Here is a 25,671-nt window from a genome sequence, read left to right on the forward strand (position 1 = left end):
ATACATCTGGGGAAGAGTAATCACAGTGCCTTGATTTTTATATTATTTTTCTTTATATCACGAGTTATTTAGGAATGCTGACAAATGACTAACAAGGGATGATTGAGAGATTATTACTGAAGTAACTGGATTTACTAATTCAACAGGATTTGAAACCACCAAAGAATAGCAGCATTTAATATGACACATCCTGAATTGTTGAGTCCTTGTTATTAATATAAATGATCAAATGATCTTTTACCTTAGGTAATAGTTCTAGAGCTGACCATTTTATCTTTTTGGTTAATTAAGTCTGCATTTCCATGAGGAGTTGTTGTATGGTCCTAGGGATAAAGAATTCCTTTTATTTCATTGTATTCTTAGTTAAAACAATTTCATGGTGACCTTGTTGAACAAGAGTAAAAGTTTTACGGCAATCAGATGAAAAATAAATTGTCCATAACCATATCATAGATAACAAATAGAAGCGCTTTAGAAAATACTAAGTTCAAAGTATAGTATTTTGACCAAATCTAATACTTGGATGGTATTTTATACTTTTTTTAAAAAAAATAAAAGCTGGGCATAGTGGTGTGTGCCTGTAATCCCAGCTACTTATGAGGCTGAGGTGGGAGAATCACTTAAGCTCAGGAGTTTGAATCCAGCCTGGGCAACATAGTGAGACCTTGCCTCTTAAATAAAATTAGGTACCCCAAAACACGCAGTTACACATTCTTTTAAAATAATGCATTATAGATGAGGCTAAAGTCTACCTTGATTCCTGTGAACTCCGCCTCATTCACAAACCCTGGTCCGCTTCCCTATCCCCTGAGGAAATCATTTCTCAGTATATTATCATTACTACAAAGACCTTTCTTTGTAGTTTTCACATGGGCTCAAAGAGTTATTCTGACATTCAAGCTTGTTTACAGTCTTACGTAAAAATGAGGTGCAGGTATGATTAAAAGCACGAGTGTGTAGTAATTACCTTAATGAACATTCGTATTTGACAACTTTATTTAGTTTTGCTAAAAGGGAAAAACAAAAGTCATGCAGCCTTCTCCAAACACATCTTAACATTTCAAAAAGCTGAGCAAATCTCATTTGATCAATCTAGAGTTTTATAAACACTTTGAATGGTACACAGTGACATAGATAAGATGCAGGGAAGATATATGGAATTTTATTAGTTTGATTACCTTGGTAATGTTATGCTATTAAACTCATTTCTCACTGAATTAGCATTAAGGTCATGATAATAACCCTCAGCTTTTATCAAGGGGCCTGGAATATTGTAACTTGTAAATTCCAGTTTGGCAGTAATGATTATATTTACCATGATCTTTACCAGAAAGTCAAATATATTCTACCTTAATTCCTCAGAATTCACATTCCTTGCATTCAGCTCCAAGAAAGGAGTACAATAAAACAAACACATTCTTATAATTCCTGAAAATGTAATAATGTGGGTAAACTATTACAATAGCCCATCTTAAATGGAATGGTATTGATAGATGTACTTTTATAATAGACGTTGTAAGAGATTGGGGTCTTGCTCTGTCGCCTAGGCTGGAGTGCAGTGTCGTAATCATAGCTCACTGCAGCCTCGAAGCCCTGGGCTCGAGTGGTTCTCCTGCCTCAGCCTCCCAAGTTGGTAGGACTACAGGTGTGCATCACCACGCCCAACTAAGCTTAGTTTTTTGTAGAGACAGAGTCTCACTATGTTGCCCAGGCTGGTCTTTACTCCTGGACTCAAGTGATCACCTCCTTTGGCCTCCCAAAATGCTGGGATTATAGGCGTGAGTCACCATGTCCAGCCAATAATTAGAGACTTCAAAAACCAGATGAAAGTGAAAGCAAGAGGACTTCAGTTAAGGAGAACCAAGGTAAAAAAGCCAAATAGTATATTGTAAAATTGAATTTTATTTTTACTTTTTGGTGAATCTTACTAGTAGTTTAGGTCATTATGGATAATAAAACATTTAAACCGTATCTGGCTTCTAAGAAAAGTATTTATTTTTTTGTATTTCTATCTGAAATAAAATGATAGCTTTTCTTCCCTGGTAAAGGCTGGATGGGATTGGTAGGACATTTCATTTATCACATAAACAATCTTAATAATCAGTGTGTGTAGGTTATTGAATACTGTTTCCTAAAAATTGTTATTTTTAAGCTTTTAATTATTTTGTGTGAACTATTAAATAGCTGCAGTAGTTACTGCTTTCTGTAACAGTTAAATGGAAGATCAGTTCTAATCATGAAGATAAAATGACAGGAAACTGGGAGCTTGTGACAGGCAGGAGTCCTAGGATTGTTAACTTTCTGTGCTGTACCTGGTTTATAGCGTATTTCCTAAATTCTCCTTTTCTTTTTGCCTACCATAACCCTAACCCAAAGTTCATTTCACTGCTTGGCTTTTATGCCAGCAAGGAGGGAACCAAGGTAGGGTGGAAAGGGAAGCTATTCTTGACACTTTCAGAACTAGTGAAAAATAAATCTAGGGGAAAAGCTGATGACTGACAGATGGATATTAAGTTGCTTGGGGGTTTTACTTACATCAGAAATGTCTATTATTTTTAATAGTTTCTTTTCAAGGATACTACAATATTTGGCTGGACTGTGGCCTGATGAAAAATGTAGGATTCTGTAGTGAACACATCTACAGTAAATAATAGCTTTCTTTTATAGGCGTATCATTTTCCATTTCCTTGATAATGAGGTGGATGAAGTATCTGTAGTAATTTTTTTGAACATGAGGTAAGGAATAACATTGATTGAGGCCTTAACTTTATTAGCTAGTCTAATATTCCTGGGAGAAAGGAATATATCTAGTAAGAATTTTAATGTATCATTATTCCTTTATGTCATCAAGCAGGCCTTCTGATAGGAAGTGAAAACAGTATTAACTAATTTGGAGATTAAATACATCATTCAATAGTTCAATGAATAAAAGTTAAAAGGGCTTTTTCCAAGTATGAGTCAAATTCTGTACTTCATTTAAGAAGTTTTTTTTTTTTTTTTTTTTTTCTTGAGATCTTATATGAGATCCACAGTCAGGGAGGTTACCAGAGCTTGCCAGCGAAGTTGGAAGGCCCAGTGGTTACAATACCTGAGGATGTAAAGTGACTAGTAGTTTGGCAGGGAACTGTGAAATTACATGAAGCCAGGTAAGTTCAAGATCTTTGAACTCCAGTATACATAGAATTAAAAGAAGTCTCTGAGATGTTTTGGCAGTGCTTTTATTACTAGGGCTAAGTCAATTCTGGAGGCCCTTACTGCTTTTTCAAGTTCCAGAATTTTTTGACTCAAGTTTTCTGCAAGTGAAGGTTTCTTCTAGGCTCCATAGGAGCCCGGAGGGGACTCGGATGCCAGCCAACACAGAGGCAACTTCAGTCACCTGTGTAGAGAACCGTGCATGGCACCGTCCCCAAGAGATCCTTGGTACATTCAAGGGTGTAGAGTGCTGACTTCGGAAGGCGATGGTACCACTTCTGAGGAAAAGCTCCGTAAGAGGTTTGAGGCAAATTGGAGGAGTCTCCTAAGTTAAATGTGTATCCAGACCTACTGCTTAAAAACAAAGTTCCTAGTGCAGATACACACTTGGAGAAATCAAAGTCTTTAAAAAGCAGTATGCAAACGAGAACATCTCTTCACAAGAAAGAAACATTTAAAATACACATCTTCGTTTCATTGTAGACACTGGGAGCTATTCTTCATCCACTGATTGAAGCTTTCCACATTTCTCTGGAAGGCTTGCACTTAATATTTTACTGCCTTTGTTTCCAAATTCAGAGGGAGAGGCAGGTTCATCTGTTTCATAATCTTCAAAACTGAAATAAAGCAAAAATGAATTAACTGAAGTTTTAATGGTTGGGTAGAAATCAATACGGCAAACACGAGCCTCAAGACCAGCCCGCAAAGGTACCTTTAGTTGCTAAATGGAGGCTGTGAGCAACTGAACTGCCCTGAAGGAGACAACACTCCAGAGCAGAAAACACATTCTTCTCCCTGTTCCTTAAAGCTTAAGTCCATGTCAGAATTTGTTGAAAATGTTCCATATCAAGCTTTCCCTATGGTTGTTGGTGGGAGTGAGAGAATTACAGATGGTGCAAGGTTAAGAAAAATTTGAGGTCCATAAAGTATGAGCTTTACACGACCTTATTAAAGTGGTTGCCACTCAAAGTGGCAAATTTTTTTTTTTTTTTTTTTTTTTTTTGAGACGGAGCCTTGCTCTGTCACCCAGTCTGGAGTGCAGTGGCACGATCTTGGCTCACTGCAACCCCTGCTTCCCGGGTTCAAGCGATTCTCCTGCCTCAGCCTCCCCAGTAGCTGGGACTACATCCGTGCGCCACCACACCTGGCTAAGTTTTGTATTTTTAGTAGAGATGGGGTTTCACCATGTTGGCCATGCTGGTCTGGAACTCCGGACCTCAGGTGATCTGCCCACTTTGGCCTCCCAAAGTGCTCGGATTACAGGCTTGCGCCACTGGTCGGTCAGAGTGGCAAACTTTCTCAACTCCCAGATTGCTTTATAGCTTCCCTCCGTGGCTTCCAAGTAACACAAATAGATGTTCAAGTGTGTAGGTCGAACTGACTAAAGCCTGTTTATAGATTTCCCATCTTTCTACTTTGTAGACCTCTACAGCATACATAGACCTAGATATTCATCCTGGGAAGATGTTCTGCCAAACCTTTTAGGTGTTGCTGGTATCCCCTGAATACTGTATCCTCCAGGCTACCCCTAAGGTTGGCTTTAGGCAGAGATGAAATACTTTCTCTTGGAAATGATGTGGCTGCCTGAAATATTGATAAATATTCTGAGGCTGTATCTCTAAGCCTCATATGTAGATATGTACATCAGAAAAATGTACATCAGTTAGCAATGTCTATTATAGTATTTGACATCACTGGCTTAGCCCTTGCAGGGATCTCCCACAATATTTAAGCAGGAATCTGTGGACATACAGTCTCTTCATCAAAAAGGTACCAAGGCCAATTAGTGAGGGAAAATATGCTGAGGTAGGGTATATACAGTAGGGGGCACCTATTCCCTAAAACGTGTGTGTGTGTGTGTGTGAAGTTTTTCTTCTGAGATGGAGTATCGCTCTGTCACCCAGGCTGGAGTGCAGTTGGGGCCATCTCGGCTCACTGCAACCTCTGCCTCCCAAGTTCAAGTGATTTCTCCTGCCTCAGCCTCCCAAGTAGCTGGGATTTACAGGCATGTGCCACCATGTCTGGCTAATTTTGTATATTTAGTAGAGATGGGGTTTCACCATGCTCGCCAGACTGGTCTTGAACTCCTAACCTCAAGTGATCCACCTGTCTCGGCCTCCCAAAATGCTGGGATTACAGGCATGAGCCACTGTGCCCAGTCAACATCTTTTTGTTTTTGAAATGGAGTCTCACTCTGTTGCCCAGGCTGGAGTGCAGTGGCACGATCTTGGTTCACTGCAACCTCTGCCTTCCAGGTTCAAGCAATTCTCCTGCCTCAGCCTCCCAAGAAGCAGGGATTATGGATGTATACCACCACGCCTGGCTAGTTTGTGTATTTTTTCAGTAGCGACAGGGTTTCACCATGTTGGCCAGGCTGATCTTGAACTCCTGACCTCGGGTGATCCACCCCCCTCAGCCTCCCAAAGTGCTGGGATTACAGGTGTGAGCCACTGCGCCTAGCCTAAGCCAACATTTTTGAATAGAGGTTAGAGATTTAAAATTTTTAAAAAGCTTACTTGATAGAAAATTGTTCCCTATCACTACCAGTTTATGATACTATCAAAAGTTATAGTTTGTTCATTTAATAAAACTACTGCATTCCATTCTTGTTTCCATTCCTTTTCCCCCATCTCCTTGAGGCCTCAATGCGGCATGGGATGTGCTAGATAAGGAGGCAACAGGAGAGGAACTTTCTGCTAACGCAAGTGAAATGGTTGACGGCAGAGCCTCTGTTCTGGGGAACAAAATTCTCAAAACCACTGCTGCTGATTTCTTGTCAGGATGGGAGCATCTTCTTCCCCTTGGTGCCCTGACTTGCCGTCTGTAAGCTATCAGTGTTAAATACCTCAGTGTAGGTTTATGAATAAGGCATATTTTCAGAGTTAAGTGTGAAGTGAGACTCATTCAGTAAATATTTGAACTCCTGTTGCTAAGTGTAAGAGCCAAATGCTAGGATTACAATGATGAAAAAGACTGAAGCAGCCCTCTCCTCACATGTCTTGTAGCCTAATGGAGACCTTATGGAGTTAGGGATTAAGTGATTTAGCCTTAAAGCATAGGCTTTGGAGTCAGACTGTAAAAGTCAGGTTCCAATCTGGGTTTGATCACTTAATGTGACTTTGGGCATGTTGGTGAGTGACACCTAATCCTATATTGCAGGAGGGGTTATACATTATTGTGTATGTCATTTCTGAAGAAAACATTTGCAAAAGGAAGTTCATTCAATAACCCTTTGTCAGCATCCTGGAGACTCCTCTTAATTTTGGTGGTTCTCAATTAGGGTGATTTCCCTCCCACCAGGGGACATTCAGGAATGTCTGGAGACATGTCTGTGTCTTGCTTGTCACAACTGAGTGGGTCCTACTGGCATCTAGTGGGTAGCGTGCAGGGATGGTGCTAAACATCCTACAATGTGCCATAATCTCACAATAATATTACCCATCTTAGAACTCTTGCTCTTTCAATGCTACTGTGTCCCAGGTTCTGGACTAATAAGCTCTTGTCATTTTGTACTTCCCTGGTAAGCTTAGTCTTTCCCATGGCTTCACTCACTACTTACTCACCTATGGTTTCTAAACTATGTCCAGCCTCAGCCTCTTTCTAAGCTGGAGAGCTCCATGTATCCAGCTGCCTACTATATAGATGGCTCTTTCACTACAGCAGCATGTATAAACTTGAACGCATGCTTCCCACTGCCCTGGTTCTCCCTATTTTAGTCAATGGCACTGTCATCTGCCCACTCAAAGCCAGAAACCAGTTATCCCAAGTTCCTCTTTCCTCACCTCACTACAGTTGACCATATGGATACGAGCCTGCCTCTTCCTCCCTACCACCACCGGCTTCAGTTCAGGGTACCATACTTTCTTGTCTGGATTACACTCTTGCCACATATCCTTTGCTACTGCCATACCAGGCTGTTTATGGTGTTGGAACAGGTTATGGTCTTGGGACCTAATGCCACTGTACATGTTTTTCAACTGCCTGAAATGCCCTTTCCTCTTTGGCTAGCTTGTGTTCATCTTTTAATCAGATGTCACGTGCAGGTTTCCTGATTCTTGACTCCTGAATTAACCACATACATCTGACTCAGATGTATGTAATGGCTTCCTTATTTGTCTCCCTACTTCTGTTCTTGCACTTCCACTACTCTGGCAGAATGGTCTTCAGAAAACCTAAGGGGTAGGGGTTATATCACTCCCTTGCTTAACAATTTTCAGTGGCTTCCCTAGGCCCTGCATGATCTGGCCCCTATTAGACTTTGTAATCACATCTCCCTCTGTTGCTCACTATATTCTGGCCACACTAGGCTTTAAAAATCTCCCCAACATACTGTTTCCTGCTTCAAAATCACTGCACACAGTCACATATTTTACTCCCCGCCTAGGACATTTTTGCTGTTTTTCAACCTTTTAGGTCTTGTCACCTACTCAGAAAAATTCTTCCCTCAGCACCGTAAGCTGCAACTCCTTGTCCATTATTGGTTCATCTTATTTGCCTCCTTCATATTTACATAATTAAATCTGTTCCCCACTTGACTGTAAAGTGTCCGTTTTGTAGCTCACTAATTTCCTTGGGCTATAGTACAGTGGTTGGCACTAAGTGCTCAAAATGAATGGCTGAATGAAAAGTGATGTCCTAATGCTCTTGTGAAACAGTGTGTAGAGCTGCTGGGACAGGATTGGAATCAGTAAAATGGTGAGAGTGCAGAATTCTTTCATTCATTTTCATTCATTCATTCATTCATTCATTCATTCATTCTTTTTGAAATAAAATCTCGCTCTGTCGCTCAGGAGGGCAATGGCGTGATCTTGGCTCACTGCAACCTCCGCCTCCCAGGGTCAAGCCATTTTCCTGCCTCAGCCTCCCGAGTAGTTGGGATTACAGACACGTGCCACCACGCCAGCTAATTTTTATATTTTTAGTAGAGACGGAGTTTCACCATGTTGGCTAGGATGGCCTCGATCTCCTGACCTCGTGATCACCCCCCGGCCTCCCAAAGTGCTGGGATTACAGGTGTGAGCCACCGTGCCCAGCCTGAGGACAAATTCTTTAACATAGTATTGTTAGCATGAGGGGATATGATGGTTCATGTAATTTGGCCAGCAACACCACTGCCTTTAGAAACTTATTTCCCTAAGTAAGTTTTCCCTTTCAGATGAACAGTTTCTGGGCAAAAGTATTCAGGCGGGCTCTGCAGATTCCTGGGATGGAAATAGAAAAGCTGGAATGAGCAGAGATAATGACTGGGACATACATGGTTTGACAAAGGATTGCATGCAGTTTCAGAGTGTTGTCTGGGAGTTATGTTTTGATTCCAATTTCCAGGATTCTGACTATTTACAGGGACAAAAGAATAGAGTATTTGATTCAGGGATTATCTGGGCAAATCTAAGACATATGGTACCTACAGGCATAGATTAAAATGTTCAATATTTTGGCCTGGCGCAGTGGCTCACGCCTGTAATCCCAGCACTTTGGGGCAGGCCATGTGGGCAGATTACCTGAGGTTGGGAGTTTGAGACCAGCCTGACCAACATGGAGAAACCCTGTCTCTACTAAAAATACAAAATTAGCTGGGCGTGGTGGCACATGCCTGTAATCCCAGCTACTCGGGAGGCTGAGGTCGGAGAATCACTTGAACTCGGGAGGCGGAGGTTGCAGTGAGCTGAGATCGTGCCACTGCACTCCAGCCTGGGTGACCAGAGTAAAACTCCATCTCAAAAACAAACAAACAAACAAACAAAAAACCAAAAAATAAAATAAAAGTTCAATATTTCTCTAGTTTGAAGTCTATAATGCTTCAGGAATATAAGTGTGTGATTTATCTTTATACTTTTAAGTTAAAAATAGATATCCTAAGCCACTTACATAAAATGGACTAGCTGAAATATTTGGAAGTTGGATATTTGGTTCACTGAATTTCCTTAACCCATCCAGTGACCAGAAAACCTTTAGTTTCAACTCTTGCTGAAGTTTCCTAATACATACCACTTGCTTTCCTGCCCCAGGAAGTAGATTTCACTTCATTTCTGATGGTTAAAGGAACTCTTGCAGTTCCCCAGAATCATAAGCTATCAATTGTTAATTCTTACTCACTGTGGATATAGACAGCATAAAAATGTGGGCTAAATATATTGTAATTATGAACTGGAAGGACAGGGTCTCAAATCATGTTTATTACCAAGCACAGTGCCTGGCACAAAGTAGGTACCAGTAAATATCTGTTCAAATAAATTAACATTGGGCTTTGTTCAATGTGGAAAAAAATAAAACATTAATCTCAGGCCCATGTAGAGGCTCCGTTTATTAAGCATTAAAAAGTAATTCTAAACTAGTATATCTGTAATTTTATAACTCATGTTTTGGAATATTAATTCATGTCATTCCTTCTTTTTCTTTCTCTATACCCTAATGTATACACACAACCCTCCATTCTCCCTGTTTCCCTGTTCCTCTCCTATATTCTCCCGCCTCACTGAGGAGAGTTTGGCTTCATACTTCTCACTAGTTACATTCCTGGACGATTGCTCTGATGGGTTTCTGGCTGGCCTTCTTTACCTACAGTGCCTTAATTTCCAGTGCTGATGGATGTACATGTAGATCTCTGACAGAGTAATTAATATATTTTTAATACAAAGGAAAAAGCTGCCTTTAAAAACATTCAGTAGGAAACAGTTCTAAACTGCCCAAATGTCCAATAACAGGGAAATGGATGTGAGTTATTGCTTGAAAGAACACTGAAGCATTCAAAGTCCTGTTTTTGAACACATTAGTAACAAGTGCCAAAAAGAAATATACCAAGTACAAAATAATGGTTATCCCTGGATCACTGAACCAACAGTGATTTTAATCTCTCTATATTTTCCATTTTTTTCAAGTATTAGTCAAACTGGCAGAAAAGCTTGTTTCTGATTATTGAGGGTCTCGGTTTCTTAGGATAGTAACATGGAAGACCCGTTAGCCTGCTTTACATAATTTCTGTGGCGTTTTTAATGTATTCCATTGCATAAACTGTAAGAATGTTAACTATAAATATGGTATCATAACCTGTTATCTTCATATAGGTAACACATTTAGTTGACTTGGATTAAGTAACTGGTACCCTGCCTTTCTGGCTTCTCTTACGAGGGTTGAATTTATATAAATGCTGTTGTATGCTGTGATCACTTTGTGTGCTAGACATGTTAATTTGCAATGTTTACAGCCTCATACTTATGGGAGCTTTGGTCTTACTTCACCTCACTGAGATCTGTAGTGATTACTAGGTTACTTACTGAAGACTTTACATAAGTACCAGTCTTGAAATCAGGAGGTACAGATGCTTAGCACAATGGCTACCTGTGATTGTTGTTAGATGGAGGATTTTAAGTTGTTTTTGGAGGGCCAAATCGTCTGGACTACTGTAGATATCCTTGTAGTGAGGGTGGCTGCTGTATTGCTGTGGTCTGTGTCTTTCAGTAAACATTTGCTGAGGACCTCCTACATAACAGTCTGCCAGATGCTGGGACTACAAGACTAAGAAAACGTTCTTGCCCCCTGAGGAGCTCACAATCTAATGGTAAAACAAATAGCTCCATTTTTTTTTTTTTTTTTTTTTTAGCATTTATATACCAGACACTGTTAGATTCATTATATACATTATCTCTTAATTCTCAGTACAATCTTGCTGTTCATGCAACAGATATTTACTGTGTCAAGCAGTAAAATGTGCCCTAGGAGTGAAGGGAGCAAGATAAGTGACAGAATGCTAATGTTACAGCTGAATAAACTCTACTTCAGAGAGGTTAGGTAATGTGATCACAAAAGTGGTAGTAATAAATAGCTATTGTTTATTGATTACAAAGACACTATGCCTAAGGGCCTTACATTATATACACTGTCTTATTTAATCCTTAAAACAGCTCAGTGTGGCAAGTGGTACCCTTATTTTTACAGGGGATGCTGAAGCTTGGATGCATGAGATTCCACAGCTTCTGTGGTAAAGCAAGGATTTGAAGTTAGGTTTGTCTAACTTCAAATTTCATGCTATTAACCACGATGTTTTACATCTATATATATAATTTTTTTTTTTTCTTGAGATGGAGTCTTGCTCTGTTGCCCAGGCTGACGTGCAATGCTGTGATCACAGCTCACTGCAACCTCCACCTCCTTCCTAGGTTCATTCAAATGATCCTCGCGCCCCAGCCTCCCAAGAGGCTGGGATTATAGGCACACATCACCACGCCCAGCTAACTTTTGTATTTTTAGTAAAGATGGGGTTTTGCATGTTGGCCAGGCAGATCTCGAACTCCTGGCCTCATGTGCCTGTCTCAGCCTCCCAAAGTGTTGGGATCACAGGCCTGAGCCACTGCACTGGGCCCATGATGTTATATTGTATTTCTCCTATATGGAGTAATAGCTACTATTTATCATGAGCCATGTGCCAGGTGTTTACATACAGTATCTTAGATTCTCACAGCCACCTCAGGAGGCTGATGCTGATGCCTTCTGAAACTGAGCCTCAGGAGTCAAGTAACCTGCTCAGCTGGTGAGTGGACCAGATCTGTCTGGCTCCTAAGCCTCTGGTCTTTCTGTGGTACCAACATTCTTCCCTTTCTGATACCAGAGTCTGGCAATTTCTGTTCGACAGTTAGACTCACCCTAACATATTTGTGATTCTTTCTTGAGATGAAACCCTAGTTGATTTAGCCTTGGGAATTTAGGTCTGGCCTTGCTTTTGCACCAGTTGGTCAGTTGTTATTCCTGTAAACGGGCCTTTTCCTTCCCTTTGTTCACATTCTAGTGCTTGCTCTATAGACTGTGGCTTTTGTAAGCCTCCCTGCCCCTTGGGACCTCATAACCTACATGTGTTCTGTGTAGGCCTTATCTTATCTCCCACAACATGAGAAGTGGGGTATCCAGCAAGCAGCAAGAGCCTCTCATATACAAAGGTCGAATTTCACTACAGCTGGTCTCTGCGTCTCCTCTTGTGACCCTCCTCACCTGTGCTTCTGTCTGCCCCCTGCCTCCTCTTTCTTCCTTCCAGGCACACTGGCACGTTCTCTCAGTGCTACCACAACTTGAAAATACTTTTGCTTGAGCCCATTATTTATTCTCTTTAGATGCCATTAGTTTCTCTTCTTTTCAGATGAACATATGTCTATTTGTTTAGATCTGCTATTTCTTCTTCCTTTAAAGCAGGTTATGAAACAATAGTAACATTTTTTTGTAAAATAAATGATCTAGTTGCACAGAAATGTCTAGAAGAATATACTCCCAAGTGTTAAGACAGCCTGACTCTGGGGGGTGAATTTTAGGTGTAGATTTTTGTTTACATCTAACTCTTCTGCAATGAACATGTGTTACCTATATAAACAGATAAAGGAGAAAAATAAATTTTCCCGTTTGTTAAAAGTAATACAGTACATGCTCGTTACATGAACCTTTATAAATTATAGAACAGTATAAAAAACCAAATCACTTGCAATCCCACAGCCCAGAGTTAATGACTGTTAATATTTTGGGGTGTTATCTTTTAGCTTGTGTATATACATACACACATTTTAAGTACAAAGATTATATCACAATTTTGTAATCTTGATTTTTCTATGAAATTAAAATTTTTCAAGTACATTTCAATAGCTGCATGTTATGACACATAGATACCATGACTTATTTAACCATTCTATTATTGAACATTTGTGTTGCTTTCAATTTATTTTAGAATTACCTGTGACCAATGCCAATTGTTTAGATTACACAATTCTATCCAAATTTCTGATTATTTACAATAGATACTCAGAATTACCATTAGGGAGTCAAAGGGCATAAATTCAAGTTGTTGCTACATATTGTCAAATTACTTTCCAGGGACATTGGGGCAATATGCTTTTACTAGCAATGTTTGAAAATGCATGTCTTCCTGCAGTAAGCCTAGAGTGAGGTGTTTCTGCAATTTGCTTCTTCTATGAGACAGCAGTGAGGACACTATATTTTACCTGTGTCTGTATGTCTTCCCATCCTGTCTTGCATTCGCCAGTATCCAATAATGCTTAATATACAGTAGGAATGCAAACATTTATTGAATATTATCCTTAACATTTATGTTTTAAAAATTACTGCCAATTTAATAAGCTAAAATTTTTTGGCTCTTTTTTAAAAACAGCTTTATTTAGGATTTACATACCATAGATTTTACCAATTTTAAGTGTTCAGTGCATTTTAGTAATTTTTTTTTTTTTTTTTTGAGATGGAGTTTCACTCTTGTTGCTCAGGCTGAAGTGCAATGGCGCGATCTCAGCTCACTGCAACCTCTGCCTCCCAGGTTCAAGTGATTTTCCTGCCTCAGCCTCCCTAGTAGCTGGAATTACAGGCACCTGCCACCACACCCAGCTAATTTTTGTATTTTTAGTAGAGATGGGGTTTCACCATCTTGGCCAGGCTGGTCTTGAACTCTTGACCTCAGGTGATCCACTCACCTCAGTCTCCCAAAGTGCTGGGATTACAAGTATGAGCCACCATAAACTGAATTAATATTATCCTTAAAAATTATGTTTTGAAAATTGCTGCTAACTTTATTTTACAATTAGTAAATTTTTACAATTGTGTAATGATCACCACAATCCAATTTTAGAACAATTATTTCCCTATCTCCCTGGTGCTTGTTGGCATTTAGTCTCTACTCTCATTCCTAGAAAAAGGCAACCACTGATCTGCTTTCTGGTGCTGTAAGTCTGCCTTTTCTTTTTTTTTTTTTTTTTTTTGAGATGGAGTCTCGCACTGTCACCCAGGCTGGAGTGCAGTGGCCGGATCTCAGCTCACTGCAAGCTCCGCCTCCCGGGTTTACGCCATTCTCCTGCCTCAGCCTCCCGAGTAGCCGGGACTACAGGCGCCTGCCACTTCGCCCGGCTAAGTTTTTGTATTTTTAGTAGAGACGGGGTTTCACTGTGTTAGCCAGGATGGTCTCGATCTCCTGACCTCGTGATCCGCCCGTCTCGGCCTCCCAAAGTGCTGGGATTACAGGCTTGAGCCACCGCGCCCGGCCAGTCTGCCTTTTCTAGAAGTTTCAGATATATGGAATCATAATATGTAGTCTTTAGTGTCTGGCTTCTTTCATATAGAATATTTATGAAAGATTCATCCATGTTGTTGCAACTACTAGTAGTTCTATCCTTTTATTTTTTTCTATTTTCAAGGTATAATTGATATACAATAAACTACTCATATTGAATGTGTAATGAACAACTTTTGACTGTTGTATATACCTGTGAAATTACAACAATCACGATAATGAAAATATCCATCACCTCCCACCCCCCAAAGATTTTCTCATGCTCTTTTATAATAATTTCCCAGGCAACCACTGATCTACTTTCTGTCACTATAGGTTAATATGTATTTCTTAGAATTTTATGTAAAGGGAATCATACATTACATGTACTGTTTTTCTGGTCTGGCTGCTTTCACTTGGCTTGATTATTTTGAGATTCATGCATGCTGTGATTATGAATAGTTCATTCCTTTATTTTATATATAGTAAAATCTTATATATATCATATATATGTATATTTGATATATATGATATATATGTATATAGATAATATATCTCATATATATATGGTGGAATGTTATAAAAAGACATATATTTAAAATATATATTTTTGTCCTTGCTTGAAAGTCTCTCATGAAAAGATATATTTTGCTTATGAGTTCACCAGTTTGATGGACATGTGGATTATTTCCAGTTTGGAGCTACTAGGGAATAATGCTGTTATGAACACTGGGCGAGCTTTTCTCTTGGGTAGATTTCTAGGAGTGAAATTATTGATTCATATGCCAAATGTATGTTTACCTTTTTCAGAAACTGCCAAACTTTTCTAAAGAAGTTGTAGTTTTACATCCTTATCAGCCCAATGTATGAGAGTTCTGGTTTCTCCACATCACTGCCAACTGGTGATTTTAGTTGTTCCAGTGGCTGTGTAGTATATCTCACTGAGGTTTTAATTTGCAATTTCCTGATGTCTAATAATACTGAACATCTTTTCATATACCTATTTACTATTTGTACCTCCTTTTTAGTGTGTATTCAGACGTTTTGTCTATTTTAAAAATTGGATTATTAGTCTTTTTGTTATTTAGAGTTCTTCACATATTCTGGATATGAGTTATTTATCAGAATGTTTTGGAAATATTTTCTCCTGGTCTGTTTTTTCATTTTCTTAATAGTGTCTTCTGAAGAGCAATCGTTTTTAATTTTGAAGGAAGTCTAATGTATCAATTTTTAAAAATTAATCTTGCCTAACCCAAGGTTACAAAGATTTTTCCTATGTTTTATTCCAGAAGCTTTGTAGTTTTAGCTCTTAGAGTTAGTTCTATGATTCCTTTTTAATTATTTTTATATTTAGCACAAGGTATATAGATTGGGGTTCCTTTCGGCACATGGATATCCAATTATTTTAGCATCATTTTTGAAAAGACCATCTTTTCTCTTTTGGTTGAAAATTAGTTGGAGTGTTACACTGATCTGTGTGTGTGTGTGTGTGTGTATATACACACCAATGCTACAATGTCTTGATGATTGGTTTACAGTAAATTTTGAAATCAGGTCATCTAATCCTTCAACTTTGTTCTTTTAAAAAAGTGTTTTGGCTATTCTAGACATTTTTCATTTTCTGTATAAGTTTTAGAATTTACTAATTTCTACAACAAAAGTCTGCTGGAATTTTGACAGGCATTAGGTTAAATCCATACATTGATTTGGGGATAACTGACATTTCAACAATGCTGAGCTTTCTAATCTTTCCATTTATTTAGGTCTTCTTTAATTTCTCTCAGCACTGTTTTTTAAGTTTCATTGTACAAGTATTATTTTATTGTATTTATTCCTATTTTATTTTTTCCTATTTTTCATAGTCTTTTTGATATGATTGTGAATAGAATTACCTTTTATTTCAATTTCATTACTGGAGTGCTCATTGCTAGTATATGGAAATACTGTACTACTGATTTTTTGTATACTGAGCTTGTATTCTGACATTGTGCTAATTCACTTAATAGTACTGGTATCTTTTATGTAGATTCCTTAGTTTTCAATTTGTAGGTTACATCATCTGTGAATATACAGTTTTACAACTTCCTTTCCAATCTGAATGCCTTTAAAGTTTTTTTCTTGCCTTACTGCACTGGGTAGGACCCCCCAGTTACAATGGTTGAGTAGAAACAGTGAGGAATAGAAACATCCCTGCCTGGTTCTTGATCTTAGGAAAAAGGCATTCATTTTTAAAAATTATACTTTAGGGTACTAAAGTATAATTATACTAGGGTACATGTGCACAACGTGCAGATCTGATACATAGGTATACATGTGCCATGTTGGTTTGCTACACCCATCAACTCATCATTTACATTAGGTATTTCTCCTAATGCTATCCCTCCCCTAGCCCCCGACCCCCTGACAGGCCGTGTGTGTGATGTTCCCTGCCCTGTGTCCAAGTGATCTCATTGTTCAATTCCCACCTATGAGTGAGAACATGCAGTGTTTGGTTTTCTGTCCTTGTGGCAGTATGCTGAGAATGATGGTTCCAGCTTCATCCATGTCCCTGCAAAGGACATGAACTCATCCTTTTTTATGGCTGCATAGTATTCTATGGTGTATATGTGCCACATTTTCTTAATCCAGTCTACCATCGATGGACATTTGGGTTGGTTCCAAGTCTTTGCTGTTGTGAACAGTGCCACAATAAACACACATGTGTATGTGTGTATGTGTCTTTATTGTAGCATGATTTATAATCCTTTGGGTATATACCCAGTAATGGGATTGTTGGGTCAAATGGTAATTCTAGTTCTACATCGTTGAGGAATTGCCACACTGTCTCCAACAGTGGTTCAACTAATTTACACTCCCACCAACAGCGTAAAAGCATTCCTATTTCTCCACATCCTCTCCAGCATCTGTTGTTTCCTGACTTTTTAATGATCGCCATTCTAACTGGCATGACGTGGTATCTCATTGTGGTTTTGATTGCATTTCTCTGATGACCAGTGATGATGAACACTTTATCATGTGTCTGTTGGTTGCATAGATGTCTTCTTTTGAGAAGTGTCTGTTTATATCCTTTGCCCACTTTTTGATAGGGTTGTTTTTTTCTTGTAAATTTGTTTGGGTTCTTTGTAGATTCTGGATATTAGCCCTTTGTCAGATGGGTAGATTGCAAAAATTTTCTCCCATTCTGTAGGTTGCCTGTTCACTCTAATGGTGATGGTAGTTTCTTTTGCCATGCAGAAGCTCTTTAGTTTAATTAGACCCCATTTGTCTATTTTGGCTTTTGTTGCCATTGCTTTTGGTGTTTTAATCATGAAGTCCTTGCCCATGCCTATGTACTGAATGGTATAGCCTAGGTTTTCTTCTAGGGTTTTTATGGTTTTAGGTCTAACTTAATTAAGTCTTTAATCCATCTTGAATTAACTTTTGTATAAGGTGTAAGGAAGGGATCCAATTTCAGCTTTCTACATATGGCTAGCCAGTTTTCCCAGCACCATTTATTAAATAGGGAATCCTTTCCCCATTTTTTGATTTTGTCAGGTTTGTCAAAGATCAGATGGTTGTAGATGTGTGGTGTTATTTCTGAGGCCTCTGTTCTGTTCCACTGGCTTATATATCTGTTTTGGTACTAGTACCATGCTGTTTTTGATACTGTAGCCTTGTAGTATAGTTTGAAGTCAGGTAGCATGATGCCTCCAGCTTTGTTCTTTTTGCTTAGGATTGTCTTGGCTATGTGGGCTCTTTTTTGGTTCCACATGAACCTTAAAATAGTTTTTTTCCAATTCTGTGAAGAAAGTCATTGGTAGCTTGATGGGGATGGCATTGAATCTATAAATCACCTTGGGCAGTATGGCCATTTCCATGATATTGATTCTTCCTATCCATGAGCATGGACTATTCTTCCATTTGTTTGTGTCCTCTTTTATTTCATTGAGCAGTGGTTTGTAGTTCTCCTTGAAGAGGTCCTTCACATCCCTTGTAAGCTGGGTTTCTAGGAATTTTATTCTCTTTGTAGCAACAGTGAATGGGAGTTCATTCATGATTTGGCTGTTTGTCTGTTACTGGTATATAGGAATGCTTGTGATTTTTGCACATTGATTTTGTGTCCTGAGACTTTGCTTAAGTTGCTTATGAGCTTAAGGAGATTTTGGGCTGAGATGATGGGGTTTTCTAAATATACAATCATGGCATCTGCAAACACAGTTTGACTTCCTCTTTTCCTATCTGAATACCCTTTATTTCCTTCTCCTGCCGGATTGCCCTGGCCAGAACTTCCAATACTATGTTGAATAGGAGTGGTGAGAGAGGGCATCCTTGTCTTGTGCCAGTTTTCAAAGGGAATGCTTCCAGTTTTCCCCATTCAGTATATTGGCCGTGGTTTTGTCATAAACAGCTCTTATTATTTTGAGATACGTTCCATCAATACCTACTTTATTGAGAGTTTTTAGCATGAAGGGCTGTTGAATTTTCTCAAGGGCCTTTTCTGCATCTATTGCGATAATCATGTGGTTTTTGTCATTGGTTCTGTTTATGTGATGGATTACATTTATTGGTTTGCATATGTTGAACCAGCCTTGCATCGTGATGGATAAGCTTTTTGATATGCTGCTGGATTCGGTTTGCCAGTATTTTATTGAGGATTTTCGCACTGATGTTCATCAGGGATACTGGCCTGAAATTCTCTTTTATTGTTGTGTCTCTGCCAGGCTTTGGTATCAGAATGATGTTGGCTTCATAAAATGAGTTAGGGAGGATTCTCTTTTCCTAGTGATTGGAATAGTTTCAGAAGGAATGGTACCAGCTCCTCTTTGTACCTCTGGTAGAATTCGGTTATGAATCTGTCTGGTCCTGGACTTTTTTTAGTTGGTAGGCTATTAATTATTGTGTCAATTTCAGAGCCTGTTATTGGTCTATTCAGAGATTAAACTTTTTCCTGGTTTAGTCTTGGGGGGGTGTATGTGTCCAGGAATTTGTCAATTTCTTCTAGATTTTCTAGTTTATTTGCGTAGAGATGTTTACAGTATTCTGTGATGGTAGCTTGTATTTCTGTGGGATTGGTGGTGATATCCGCTTTATCATTTTTTATTGCATCTGTTTGATTCTTCTCTCCTTTCTTCTTTATTAGTCTGGCTAGAGGTCTATCAATTTTGTTGATCTTTTCAAAAAACCAGCTCCTGGATTCATTGATTTTTTGAAGAGTTTTTTTGTGTTTTTATCTCTCTCAGTTCTGCTCTGATCTTATTTCTTGCCTTCTGCTAGCTTTTGAATGTGTTTGTTCTTGCTTCTCCAGTTTTTTTAATTGTGATGTTAGGGTATTGATTTTAGATCTTTCCTGCTTTCTCTTGTGGGCATTTAGTGCTGTAAATTTCTCTCCACACACGCTTTAAATGTGTCCCTGAGATTCTGGTACGTTGTGTCTTTGTTCTCATTGGTTTCAAAGAACATCTTTATTTCTGCCTTCATTTTGTTATTTACCCAGTAGTCAGTCATTCAGGAGCAAGTTGTTCAGTTTCCATGTACTTGTGCAGAGCTGAGTGAGTTTCTTAATCCTGAGTTCTAATTTGTTTACACTGTGGTCTGAGAGACAGTTTGTTGTGATTTCTGTTCTTTTACATTTGTTGAGGAGTGCTTTACTTCCAATTATGTGGTCAATTTTAGAGTAAGTGCAATGTGGTGCTGAGAAGAATGTATATTCTGTTGATTTGGGGTGGAGAGTTCTGTAGATGTCTACTAGGTCTGCCTGTTGCAGAGCTGAGTTCAAGTCCTGGATATTCATGTTAACCTTCTGTCTCGTTGATCTAATACTGACAGTGGGGTGTTAAAGTGTTCCACTATTATTGTGTGGGAGTCTAAGCTCCTTTGTAGATATCTAAGAACTTGTTTCAAGAATCTGCGTGCTCCTGTATTGGGTACATATACATTTAGGACAGTTAGCTCTTCTTGTTGAATTGATCCATTTACCATTACGCCTTCTTTGTCTCTTTTGATCTTTGCCAGTTTAAAGTCTGTTTTATCAGAGACTAGGATGCAACCTCTGTTTTTTTTTTTGTTGTTGTTGTTTTTGGCTTTCCATTTGCTTGGTAGATCTTCCTCCATCCCTTTATTTTGAGCCTATGTGTGTCTTTGCACATGATATGGGTCTCCTGAATACAGTACACCAATGAGTCTTGACTCTTTACCCAATTTGCCAGTCTGTGTCTTTTAATTGGGGCATTTAGCCCATTTATATTAAAGGTTAACACTGTTATGTGTGAATTTGATCCTGTCATTATGATGTTTGCTGGTTATTTTGCCTGTTAATTGATGCAGTTTCTTCATGGTCTTAACAATTTGGTATGTTTTTGCAGTGGCTGGTACTGGTGGTTTCTTTCCAGGTTTAGTGCTTCCTTCAGGAGCTCGTGTAAGGCAGGCCTGGTGGTGACAAAATCTCTCAGCATTTGCTTGTGTGTAAAGGATTTTCTTTCTCCTTCACTTATGAAGCTCAGTTTGGCTGGATATGAAATTCTGGGTTGAAAATTCTTTAAGAATGCTGAATATTGGCCCCCACTCTCTTCTGGCTTGTAGGGTTTCTGCCGACACATCTGCTTTTAGTCTGATGGGCTTCCCTTTGTGGGTAACCTGACCTTTCTCTCTGGCTGCCCTTAACATTTTTTTCCTTCATTTCGACCTTGGTTAATCTGACAATTATGTGTCTTAGGGTAGTACTTCTTGAGGAGTATCTTTGTGGTGTTCTCTGTATTTCCTGAATTTCAGTGTTGGCCTGCCTTGCTAGGTTGGGGAAGTTCTCTTGGATAATATCCTGAAGAGTGTTTTCCAACTTGACTCCATTCTCCCCATCACTTTCAGGTGCATCAATCAGACGTCAATTTGGTATTTTCACATAGTCCATATTTCTTGGAGGCTTTGTTCGTTTCTTTTTACCCTTTTTTCTCTAACCTTGTCTTCAAGCTTCATTTCATTAATTTGATCTTCAATCACTGATATCCTTTCTTCCACCTGATCAAATCGGCTGTTGAAGCACATGTCACAAAGTTCTTGTGCCATGGTTTTCAGCTCCATCAGGTCATTTAAGGTCTTCCCCCACATTGTTTATTCTAGTTAGTCATTTGTCTAATCTTTTTTCAAGGTTTTTAGCTTCCTTGCAATGGGTTTGAACATCCTCCTTTAGCCTGGAGAAGTTTGTTATTGCTGACCTTCTGAAGCCTACTTCTGTCAACTTGTCAAAGTCATTCTCCGTCCAGCTTTGTTCCATTGCTGGCAAGGAGCTGCAATCCTTTGGAGGAGAAGAGGCTCTCTGATTTTTAGAATTTGCAACTTTTCTGCTCTGGTTTCTCCCCATCTTTGTGGTTTTATCTACCTTTGGTCTTTAATGTTGGTGACCTACAAATGGGGTTTTGGTGTAGATGACCTTTTTGTTGATGCTGATGCTATTCCTTTCTGTTTGTTAGTTTTCCTTCTAACAGTCAGGTCCCTCAGGTGCAGGTCTGTTGGAGTTTGCTGGAGGTCCACTCCAGACCTTGTTTGCCTGGGTATCACCAGTGGAGGCTGCAGAACAGCAAATATTACAGATCGGCAAATATTGCTGCCTCATCCTTCCTCTGAAAGCTTCATTCCAAGAGGGGCACCTGCCTATATGAGGTATCTGTTGGCCCCTACTGGGAGGTGTCTCCCCGTTAGGCTACACAGGGGTCAGGGACCCACTTAAGGAGGCAGTCTGTCTGTTCTCAGAGCTCAAATGCCATGCTGGGAGAACCACTGCTCTCTTCAGAGCTGTCAGACACGGACGTTTAAATCTGCAGAAGTTGTCTGCTGCCTTCTGTTCAGCTATGCCCTGCCCATAGAGGTGGAGTCTAGAGGCAGTAGGCATTGTTGAGCTGCAGTGGGCTCTGCCCAGTTCGAGCTTCCTGGCTGCTTTGTTTTACCTACTCAAGCCTCAGCAATGGTGGATGCCCCTCCCCCAGCCAGGCTGCCTCCTCACAGTTTGATCTCAAACTGCTGTGCTAGCCGTGAGCAAGGCTCTGTGGGCATGGGATCCGGTGAGCCAGGCACGGGAGAGAATCTCCTTGTCTGCCGGTTGCTAAGACCTTGGGAAAAGCGCAGTATTTGGACGAGAGTGTCCCGTTTTTCCAGGTAGTCTGTCAGGGCTTCCCTTGGTTAGGAAAGGGAAATCCCCCGACCCCTTGTGCTTCCTGGGTGAGGCGATGCCCCGCCCTGCTTCAGCTCACCCTCCATGGGTTGCACCCACTGTCCAACCAGTCCCAGTGAGATGAACCAGGTACCTCAGTTGGAAATGGAGAAATCACCCTTCTTCTGTGTCGATTATGCTGGGAACTGCAGACCAGAGCTGTTCCTATTTGGCCATCTTGGAATGCCCCTCCTTTTTTTTCTTTTAACCATAACTATGATGCTAACTATAGATGTCCTTTATCAGGCTGAACAATTTCCCTTTTATCCTTACTTGGGTGAGAATTATTGTCAATGGATGTTGGGTTTTGTCAATGATAATGTGTTTTGTCATTTCTTCTATTAATATTTGTATTACATTAATTGATTTTTGAATAAGCCAAACTTTCATTTCTGGAATAAAGTGCACTTACTTATGGTACATAATCTTTTTTATGTCACTGGATTTGAAATGCTAATATTTTATAAGAAGTTTTGTATTGATGTTTATAAGGGACATTGCTTTGTTTTCTTTCTTTTTTAAATAGGATATGGTCTCACTATGTTACCCAGGGTGGTCTCAAACTCCTGGGTTCAAGTGATCCTCCCACCTTGGAATCCCAAAGTGTCAGGATTACAGGCATGAGCCACCATAGCTGGCTGGGGTATTGATTTGTAGTTTTAATTCTTTATGATATTCAATGCATAGGATAAGATGTCTTTGACTGGCTTTGATATTAGGGTGATACTGGCTTTATAAAGTGATTTTGGAAGTATTCCCTCCTACTATTATTTTCTGGAAGTACTTGTGAAAGATTGGTATTTTTTTCCCTTAAATATTGGACAGAATTCACCAGTGAAGTCATCTGTACTTAGACTTTTCTTTTTAAAATTTTTTATTTTTTGAGACAGAGTTTCACTTTTGTTGCCCAGGCTGGAGTGCAATGGCACTATCTTGGCTCACCACAACCTCCCGTCTCTTGGGTTCAAGTGATTCTCCTGCCTCAGCCTCCCAAGTAGTTGGGACTACAGGCATGCGCCACCACGCCTGGCTAATTTTGTATTTTTAGTAGAGACAGGGTTTCTCCATGTTGGTCAGGCTGGTCTCGAACTCCTGACCTCTGGTGATCTCTCCACCTTGGCCTCCCAAAGTGCTGGGATTACAGGGATGAGCCACTGTGCCCGGCCTGGACTTGGACTTTTCTTATGGGGAAGACTTTTAATAACAAATTCAGTATCTTTATTTGATATAGGCCTATTCTGATTTTTCATTTCTTCTTGAGTCAGTTTTGGTAATTTGAGTTTTTCTAGCATTTTCCCCCCATTTCATCCAAGGTGTGAAATTTATTGGGACAAAATTGTTCCATAATATTCCCTTAGAATTCTTTTAACTTCTATAGTTCCTACTGTGATGCCTCCTCTTTCATTCCTGATACTGTTAATTTATACCTTTTCTCTTTTTTTGTTGGTTTAGCTGCACATTTATCTTTTAAGAAAACTTTCTAAGGAACCAGCTTTTGGTTTAATTAATGATACTTTTATATTGTTTTCCTGTTTTCTATTTCATTGATTTCTACTCTGATCGTTATCATATCCTTTCTTCTATTTTTGGTCTTGTTTGCTCTTTTTTTTCTAGCTGAAGGTGGAAGCTTGTATTATTGATATTAGATCTTTCTAAGTGGTAATTATCCCTCTAAGCACTGCTTTAACTGCATCCCATACGTTTTCTTTTTTTTTTTTGAGACAAGGTCTCAGTTTGTCACCTGGGCTTGGAGTGCAGTGGTGAGGATCATAGCTCAATGTAACCTCAAACTTCAGGGCTCAAGCAATCCTCTTGCCTCAGCCTCTCATGCAGCTAGAACTATAGGTGTGTGCCATCCCCATGCCCGACTAATTCTGTAGAAATGGGGTCTCACTGTGCTGCCCAGCCTGATCTTGAACTCCTGGTCCCAAGCAATCTTCCCAACTTGGCCTCCCAGAGTGCTCAGATTACTGGCATGAGCCACTGTGCCCAGTCCATCCCGTATATTTTCACATGTTCTTTTCATTCATTTAAAGATAATTTTGAATTTCCCTGTGTTTTTTCTTTGACCCATGCATCTAAGAGTGTGTCATTTAATTTCCAAATATTTTGGGGTTCCTAGGTTTCTGTTTTCTAATTTAATTCAACTTTTTATCAAACAACATATTTATATTATTGTAATCATTTGAATTTATCAAGTCTTATTTTATCTGCCTAAGATATGGTCTGGAAAAGTTCTGTGTGCACCTGGATGAAAGAGTGCATATATATTTTTGTTGTTTTGTGGAGTGTGCCCTAATAATGATTAAATCAAACATGTTGACTATTAAGTCTTCTGTATCCTTGAGTGTCTGCAATTGTTCTATCAATTACTGAATGAGAAGTGCTGAGATCTCCAACTGTAATTGTTGAGTTGTCTGTTTCTCCTTTCAAGTCTGGAAATTTTTATTTAATGTATTTTGTGGCTGTGTTGTTTGATACATACACATTTAAAATGATTACATCGGCTACTGCATTTTAACATTGGTGAAGCAGGAATATTTATGTTTTGTTTCCTGGGTAAAATTTCTGTCTTCTGACTGTTTTAGAACTGGACAATATTTATGTTCTTACTATTGATTCTGAAGAACCCTATTTATAAAAAAAAAAAAAAATTGGTCATATGATGCAACCCAGTTTGCCCTTTGATTGTGATACAGAATTTTGTCACTTTTTTGGGTTACTTTTAAAATTTACTCAAATCTACAAATAATTTCCTTATACATTTCTTCCATTACTTTTATGCTTTTATAGTCTTTATTTGCATGCAGACATTAGTTTAATATGCATTTATTTCACCCCATCGTGGAGAACCAACATTTTACTGACTAGCCTTTTCCTGACACATTTAACATGCTATCTTTATCATATGCTACCCATTGCTATGTATAATTTTTCTGTTTTGACATGAATAACATACTTGCTTTAATTACTATGGTTTTATATAGTCCATCTCCCCTGTACCCCACCATACCTTTGTTTCTTTTCATAACTGATTGCTATTCTGTGTCCTTATTATGCCATGGGAGCTTTCAAACTAGCTTACTAAGTTCCACAACATATTTTGGGGGATAAATTATATTAAATTAATAAATTAACACAGCAACTGGTCATTTTTAAGTGGTTATTTCTGGGATATGGAATTAAAACACTTTATCCGTTAAAGAGTTACTTATCTTAGTTTACTTAGTTTTAAGATTTTTTTCTGCCAAACTACAAAATATATTAAATT

At 39.1% G+C, this 25,671-nt stretch overlaps 1 protein-coding gene across 3 annotated transcripts in view; it reads right to left on the bottom strand.

Moving 5' to 3' along the window:
- Nucleotides 1–982: 982 nt before the first annotated feature.
- Nucleotides 983–25,671, bottom strand: part of PPP2R3A (protein phosphatase 2 regulatory subunit B''alpha) — a 186,986-nt gene continuing 162,297 nt past the window's right edge. For all 3 annotated transcript variants that reach the window (XM_025376513.1, XM_025376516.1, XM_025376514.1), the window contains one exon: nucleotides 983–3,809. In XM_025376513.1, coding sequence (XP_025232298.1) covers nucleotides 3,686–3,809 — 124 coding nt within the window. In that variant the 3' untranslated portion in view covers nucleotides 983–3,685. The remainder of the gene's footprint in view (nucleotides 3,810–25,671) is intronic.

The sequence above is a fragment of the Theropithecus gelada genome, chromosome 2 (assembly GCF_003255815.1).
Source record: "Theropithecus gelada isolate Dixy chromosome 2, Tgel_1.0, whole genome shotgun sequence".
In the NCBI taxonomy this organism is placed as follows: domain Eukaryota; kingdom Metazoa; phylum Chordata; class Mammalia; order Primates; family Cercopithecidae; genus Theropithecus; species Theropithecus gelada.